General features: G+C 38.9%; 1 protein-coding gene across 2 annotated transcripts; it reads left to right on the top strand.

Moving 5' to 3' along the window:
- The first annotated feature begins 1,426 nt into the window (after window positions 1-1,426).
- On the top strand, window positions 1,427-7,330 carry tspan31 (tetraspanin 31). Of its 2 annotated transcripts, XM_078796697.1 has the most exons (7): window positions 1,432-1,581; window positions 2,961-3,065; window positions 3,972-4,139; window positions 4,213-4,293; window positions 4,448-4,561; window positions 5,727-5,837; window positions 5,932-7,330. In XM_078796697.1, exons 3-7 carry the CDS (start codon window positions 4,128-4,130, stop codon window positions 6,004-6,006), a joined length of 393 nt encoding a protein of 130 aa, XP_078652823.1. In that variant the 5' UTR covers window positions 1,432-1,581; window positions 2,961-3,065; window positions 3,972-4,127; the 3' UTR covers window positions 6,007-7,330. The 2 variants fall into 2 exon arrangements, with proteins under 2 accessions (XP_057907183.1, XP_078652823.1); XM_058051200.2 differs by lacking the exon at window positions 2,961-3,065 and having other exon boundaries at window positions 1,427-1,581.
- The last annotated feature ends 936 nt before the right edge of the window (window positions 7,331-8,266 follow it).

The following is an 8,266-nucleotide window of genomic DNA, read 5'->3' as shown; positions in this document are numbered from 1 at the left end:
CAGTGTCTAGTTCTCTCTTCAGACCGCAAAAACCAGCTCATGACGGTGCTTGTCAAACGTTCCGGCAAATTTGGGCTGAAGTGAACTCACTTCCTTTTCTCAAACCTGCGGTCAAACTCTCAGAGGACACAATCTTGACTTACTTAACATGATGTTGTGTTGTAAACTTGACTAGGATTTTTTTTTTTACATTAAGCCCACTTTGTACCTATAATTCAGATGCCAGATAGGTCATTTACTGTTGTAATGTGTCATAGTAATGGTAATGGTAATGGTTTGATTCCATTTGAACATGCATCAGATTACAATTGAGTGCATCCCATAATCAGTTCCCAGTTCCACATGTCCAAAAGGAGTAGGAAGAAGCAAAGCTTATTAAATCCTACCCCTCCATCTGGTACTTTTACAATCAGTAACTGTTTGTTCACTTCCTGCTTTCCTAATATAGTTTAAGGTTTTTTTTTAATTCAAAAATGTTTGTGTATTTTTTGCCACGTATCGAAGTACGAGGTGATATGACCATACAATGACATAATGGGTACCATAGAAACTGTCAATATAGTGATATATATATAGCACATCATGACTCTTCATCCTTGTATTTAGCAAACATCAACTTTTTTATTTTATTTTTATTTGTCATTATTTTTTTATGTTTTATTTTTTATTTTTTATTTTTTTCAATTTTTAAATAAAAAAAAATTATGTTTAATTTTTTTAATAATTTTATCATATCATATCCTATTTTATTAAATCCTACCCCTCCATCTGGTACTCTTACAATCAGTAACTGTTACATTTGTTCACTTCCTGCTTTCCATAATACAGTATAAGGTTTTTTGTTTTTTTAATTTTTTGTCCCATACCGAAGCACGAGGTGATATGACCATACAATGACATAATGGGTACCATAATAACTGTCAATATAGTGATATATATAGCATATCATGACTGGTTCAAGACTCTTCATCCTTGTATTTAGCAAACTTCAACTGCTTGTATTGTTTCTTGAATTGGCTCATCGTGCATTGTTTGATTTCCTTACTCAATCCATTCCATAGTTTGACTCCACATACTGAAATGCTATGGTTTTTTAAAGTAGTCCTAGCATATAAGTGTTTCAAATGTAGTTCTTGTTTGTCTATCAAAAGGGAAAGTATCTATCATCAAAAGTCTAGTTAAGCAACAATGCATGGTATCATAAATATTACCGGTAGATGTTTGTTGAATCCAAAATTAGTATTAATGCTAATGTCGAATTATATCACGTGTGTCATTTTCAGTTAGCAACTACAGAAATATATACAAATTTTAAGCTTTTCCAGTACTAATTTGTGTAATGGTTCCTGGACCGGAAGAGGAAGCTGCATATGGCAACACGTTAAAGTCACGCGTGGTGCCTACGTCATCAGATACGCCCTCTGCGGGGACCAAAAACATTTGTCACCGAGACGTCAGTGAGTCAAGCTAACAGCATTCATTCGTAGCCTGCATTAGCTAATAAAGCCGCCAACGAATATGGTCTGCGGGGGGTTTACGTGTTCAAAAAATGCTCTGTGTTCTTTGAACGTGGTATATATGGTGAGTTTATTATTTTTTTTAATGAATCACGGTGTAGTTTTAGCTAGCCACATTAGCATTTAGCGTTAGCTTCTGAATGAAGTAGCCTAGCCTCGGCTACCAGTGTAACCACAGCGCAGAACAATTGCTTATGAATGTGCTTTTTGTTTTGACTTGACTCCATTTTTCAGGTCAACACGGGTATGTGCGTGATTCCGATAATGATAGTCTTAAATTAGAAATGTTTTTTTCTTGTTTGAAATATAGACAGTAGTTGATTGTAACCCTTTAGCCCTTGGCTTTGCTAACTATCGCCATTATACAGTGATTGTGTGGACACTACCCTAGCTATGGAGGCCACTTGAGCTCATGTAAAATAAACACACTCATAGTGACAGTCATGGTTGGTCATTTAAACATGATTTTAAGCAGCTCTGTGAAGTTTGAACTCTATATATTTAAAAATATATATATATTTTTTTATTTCAAACAATATTTTACCTTTTTGGAATTTTGCCCATCATCCATAATCCTGATACAAGACATGAACACACATCTTTCTCTTTTCTGTGCGTTCTAAAAATGGATTCACCTAGTTCAACTATGTCCCTCCTTTAAAAAAAAAAAAAATTAAGGTTTCATTTACAAGTTGTGACTTTGTAATAATTGGCATGTTCATGACAACATATATATATATTAAAAAAGCAATTGTTTAAGCTATTTTTGTGTCTTTATCATGTAGAACTAGTGGTAAGTGTCTCATTGACAACATAATAACATAACATGTGAGTGTCACTACGCCAGTAAAGCAGTGCTTCCGTGTTAGCTCCTACAATAATGTCATTGTAGCTTGGTTATTATACAGGTCATGTTATTTAAATGGAACGATGTTGGTGTTTTTTTTAGGGCTTTATAGTCTAAATAGGTGAATCCATCAGCGGTTTTTCTATCGTTAGAACACACAGAAAATGGAAAGATGTGTGTGTGTGCATATCTCACATAAAGGCAACGGATGATGGGCAAAATTAAAAAATAAATGTGCAGTTTTTCCTTTTAAAGGGGACCTATTATACTTTTTCCACTTTTCTGACCTATAAATGTAGTTAGAATGTTGTATTCTCATGTTAAACGATGCCAAACTTTCAGATAATGTGGTTTGCGCATTTGGAAGTGAGTGTTGAAAGACGGTTGGGATGGCTCACAATGCTCGCTTTCAAAAGTCATGCCCCTAAGATATAAAGTCTCTATCCTCCCCAATCGCCGCTCTGCTGTTTATTTGCTAGCAATGCCTCGAAGAGGGAACGTCACATTTGTTTACAATTCTTAAAGACTCCACCATCAGGCACAATTGGTTCCTGATTCCCTACCAGCAAAAGAAATGCACTTTAATCTGTCAACAGCATTGAACATGGGTCAGTATGCTGCTGGACTAGCCGACAAACTTGCTGAAGCCCTACACCTTTCCAACGTTACTTGGTCATGTGGAAGAGCCAGAAGGGCAAGCAGTAAGTAACGGTGTCAGTCATGGAGCAAAAGCGCTTGTCTGTGTAGCATTATAGCATAGAGGATAGCATAGAGGAAGCTAGGTTGCTAATAGACTTTTCCCACCTTAATTAGTGGCTCTACCCAAGTTTTTTTCTACACAATGGTAGTCCCGCAAAACACATTACACATAAAATGCTAAAGCTACTTACCATTGAGCGACGTCTTGAAGTAACCTATTTTCTTGAGAGACTTTGGACTGTCCGGACTTCCGGATCGGATTCAAGATCCATCACATATGGCTGTATGTTTAAAAGCGGACATCGGCGTTTATTATCAACTCAACTCAACTCCTATAAAGGTGGCGGCACAAACCGGAATTTTTTTTATGCACTCGGGAGTGTGACCAATCGCAGCAGAGTGGGCGAAATTGCCGTTTATTATCAACTCTTATATCGTTTTTCAACTCCTTACAGTTAGCAGCATAAACTCAAACACTTTTCATGCACACATCTGCAGTTGGTATGTTCCTCTTTTATTTGTGCGGTATTATCAATGCACAAATCAGGGTTCCCTGAGGTACCCTGGGATTCCCAGCCCAAGTACTCAGCAACTCCTATCCCGATCCTGATCCCGAAGATCAGATCAGGAAAGCTCTACTTGAAATACTTTAAAAAGTACTTTTTTCCCCACATATATTGGACGTTTTCTGCTCAAACGGGATTGACCTACAAAACAAACTTGACATTATTCAAAGCACAAGGAAATAATTATAAATTACAACCCATCCAGCAGTGTACCAACCTTTCATCCCAAATACTAGATCCTCTGTGCCCCTTCTTAGGTAAACACCTAATCACTGCGACCCATAAAGACCTAAATAATGTTTAGAAAGCTGTTGCTAACTTCCTGCCCCTCCTGATGCTCAGCTGGTCGGCCTGCTGCTGATCGGTGTGGCAGCATGGGGGAAAGGCTTTGGCCTGGTGTCGAGCATTCACATCATCGGCGGCGTGATTGCGGTGGGCGTCTTCCTCCTGCTCATCGCCATCGTGGGCCTCATCGGAGCGATACACCACCACCAAGTCATGCTCTTCTTTGTATCCTTTACCCACGTTGATCAGATTCAAACGATGAAATATTGCTGGGCTTTCTTTAACTTCTGTCTCACAGTACATGGTCATTCTTTTCATTGTCTTCCTCTTTCAATTTGGAGTCTCCTGTTCCTGTCTTGCGATGAACCGCGGTCAGCAGGTGGGTAAAAAACTTGAATTCCAGCCTTCAAGGGGACTGGTTTAGAACTTCCATCTGTATTTGGAAATGTTGAGTCATAGCTTCATTCTTAAGGCGGACTAAATATACATCCGATTGACAAAATTCCATTTTGTGCTTATTTTATCTTTTACAGGAGGTATTTCTGAACTCTGCGTGGGAAATTTTGGAAAATAAGACCAAAGCCGACTTGGAGAGTCAGCTGAACTGCTGCGGGCTGTTTGAGCAGGATCTACAAAACTGTCCCGCTGTAAGTATCAAATGTCTTACTTTTCATCAGGTGAAAAACTCAATTCTCCCACAACCCTACACAGGGCTCGACAATAACCATGTACCGATGGCCCGGGGCAAGTTAAAACAAAATTGGGGCAAGTAAATCCAATCAGTGATATTCCCGTCGGGAAAGTGTACTTTGGCACTTTTTAAAGCGGTTCTTGTTGGGTGTTGGTAAAACACAAACTGCGTAATTCCGGTGGTAATTTGCAAACCAATCCTTGCAAATCTTGAAATGGACCAATCAGAATTGTTTATTTCGACCGCAGTCCGCGTTTTACCCACACCCGTTCTTGTTCGCGATCAACCAATCAGCGATGGTTTGACTAGGAAAACATCTATCACGGCGTCCCTGCCAACATGGTCTAATTCTTCAACAACTTGTGAAGGAAAACAGCAAAAAGTGATGAACCAGTGCCTCCTAAACAAGTATTTTATTAGCGGCAGCAAATCAAATGATAGCACAGGTGAGTGAATCACATTGCTGTGACAATTTGAAGTGGTCAAGTGCTGATTTTGCACAAGCTACAAAATCTAGCACTTCCATTTCTGTGTATTTTTCTCACTTTTGCTTCACAAATTATTGTTTGACCATTGAGCATTTTTTTTTTCTGTATTCAAAACACTTTACTAGTACACAAATGTGTCTATTCAATAATGTTTCATTGTGGTGCACAACTTCTAAAAGTGCCTAGAATTCTCTTGACAATCCAGATTTCCATGCAACGTCATGATCTATGCATGGAAACAACCACAAGAAATGATAATCATTTCATCTTTATTTGAGATTCTCATGTGATGCCACAAAAATTAGATGATATCATTATGGCAGTCTTTTCATTTTACATGGGGCAAGTAGTTCTCACCTTAAGGATTCCTCAATGGGCAAGTCATTTTTGTTTTTAATGTAGAGCCCTGCTACAACCTCCATTTGTGAATGACTTTAGCTGATAATTATTCTTGTGCGCGGGATTGAAAAAAACAGTTGCATAACAAGAATATATTCAGGTGTTTAGTTACACAGTTTGTCCCAAAGGCTGTCGGAGACTAAGTAGGCCACGTTCTAGCTCAGCTGACAGCCGTGGATTCGCACTGCAGCAGACCATAGGTCTGAATTGCTATTTTTGTGTTTTTGACTACAGTCATGCAAGAACACTACTCCTTGTTTCACCTGCGGGGATATGATGCTCAATCACGCCAGTGAAGCTCTCAAGATCCTCGGAGGTGTTGGACTCTTCTTCAGCTTCACGGAGGTATGCTGCTGATATCTTGCTAATGGTATCAGAATCAAGTCTGTGTTCTATTTTGGTTCCTGGAAAATTCGGCTGACTTTCGATCCTCCTCCAGATTTTGGGTGTTTGGCTCGCAGTGCGCTACCGGAACCAGAAGGATCCACGAGCGAACCCAAGTGCTTTCCTATAGACTGTCCCCGCACGTAGGTGCCACAGTGGTGCACATGCCCTTACTGACACTGGTACACAACACAGAACGGACAAGCACACGCAGCACCTGACCTGACAGCGAGAACACACAACCTTCACTCGCGACTGAGCAGCTCCTGGATACTCATGCATGACAGGATGACTTGTAATACCAGTTGTAATACCAGTAAGGCTGACTTGCTGGTATTGTGACCCAACCTCGATTTGAGTGCCCAAATCCAACCGAGCACCCCTTGCACAGTCAAGCCGCGCCCGGCCCGGCGTCTGACATCTGAGGGGCATCTCACAACTTGGCCCATACGCACCTTCAAATGTTCTCGTGTACAAGAAACCGTGTGTAGATTCCACCTGCATAATGAGGGCAGAAGCAGATTCAGACTGGACATGTGCAGCAGTGTAGCTTTTTGACGTAAATGTCACACACAGCTCTCGGAATACATTTTAGACAATTAGTTCCTAGTCAATCAGGTTAAAGTATCTACGAACTGTACTGAGCCAGATGTCACAGACGCTCGAATGCCAACGGACTGCGCATCTCATGTTGTACATACTGTATGTTTCAATACCGTCGTCCATGTAGATCTTCCATTTCTAGTCTTGGTTTGTCTGCACATTTCACCTTTCTTCCTTTTGTGTTGCACAGTGATGTCCATTAGAACATCATGTCATGTCATATCCCCGCCTCCTGGTTATCTGGAAGAGATCACGATAATATATCAATATTTTTTATGTTTGGGTAAATCCGGCCAACTGTGCATCATGTAATCAACGTCGCTTTTTAATTGCTTGTTGTAAAATGCTTGTTCATTGTGGATCAGTCTTAGTTGTAAACCTTTTTTTTTTAATCTTGATACTTTGTTGGCTCAATTGTTAATAATTGCCATTACATTCATCAGTGTTAAACGCTTTGTAAAAAAAATGTGTTTAAATTTGTTTTTGAGATCTATTTCAAGTCACGCTTGATGCACAAGTTGTGTTGTAGATTTTGGTGTTTGATATTCCCTGCTCATTAATTATTTTAAGATGCTTCTGATTAGATTTAGCTTTTAACTTAAAGACCAGCGTAGCATTTATTTCCGTCTTACTTCAACTTGTTCACTGAGATGCTATGCACATTTGCTGCTACTGGTGAGACTTTTACTTAGCGTGTATAGATTTGTTGCTACCGCTTCTGTTTATTGATCTGCTCAGTATTTACCACACATATTTTAATTTGTGTGCACTTGCGGTTGAAATGTGTTTTTCCCTTTTGTTTTTAATTTGGGGATTTTAATTTTACAAATATTAAAATCTCAAACTGGAAAGTATTTGAGTCTTAATTGATTGCTATTAAAACTGTTATTGTTGATTTACTAGATGAGGCAATCTTACTACAGTAATCAATATAAATTGACAGCAACAGTTAAAGAGATACCTAGAGGGCACTGACCCTCAAATGGGATGCAGTATAGCAGGGGTCTGAAACATGCGACCCACAGGCCAAATGTGGCCCGCAGGACACTAGTTTGAGGCCCCGCCTTGATATGAAAGTTTAATGTTTGATATGGATGCTGTATGGTATCATGTACCCAGAAAAAATTATTACGTTTGATTAATGTTCATGTTAAAGGTTAAATAACTGTTAATAGTTATCCTCCCTATCCGTGTGGAAGTGGTAAGTTTTTGGCTATTTAAGTTGAAAGGAAATAACTTGAAGGCTACCGTTGAGGTCGCTAGCTCTCTAGTTTGCGAGTTAGCATATGTCTCAAGACCCTGCAGTTGCGTAATATGTTGTAAATAAAAAGAGTATAAATGTGACTATAGTCGTGTTTTGTCATGTCTACAGGGCTCTAATAATGCTTTGTTCATTTTAATCTGAAAAAAATCATTTGTCTACCCACCAACTATAAGTTCTTATGATTTGCTGTTTTATTATTATTATATTTATTTATTACTGATTGATTGATTTTCTTCATTCTTGATTTGTTTATTTATTTTTAATCTTATTTTGTGCAGAAAAATAAAAATTAAGATATTTGAGAACAGTGGAATGTTTTATCAGAGCTTTTATTGTCGAAAATCAGAACCAAAGCACTGAAAAAAATTGTATATTTTTCTGTTTTTAATAAATGCTTTTTTTGGGGGGGGGGAACCTGATGCGGCCCAGCCTTGCCCATACCCTAGCTCCAGTGGCCCCCAGGTAAATTGAGTTTGAGACCCCTGCAGTATAGCTTTTCATTGCTGTGTGAATTACTTCCACC

This window comes from Doryrhamphus excisus, linkage group LG15 (assembly GCF_037039965.1).
Source record: "Doryrhamphus excisus strain RoL-2023G ecotype Guam linkage group LG15, RoL_Dexc_Guam_v1.1, whole genome shotgun sequence".
In the NCBI taxonomy this organism is placed as follows: domain Eukaryota; kingdom Metazoa; phylum Chordata; class Actinopteri; order Syngnathiformes; family Syngnathidae; genus Doryrhamphus; species Doryrhamphus excisus.
The sequence above is the reverse complement of the archived record's forward strand: the minus strand, read 5'-3'. Positions and strand labels throughout refer to the sequence as shown.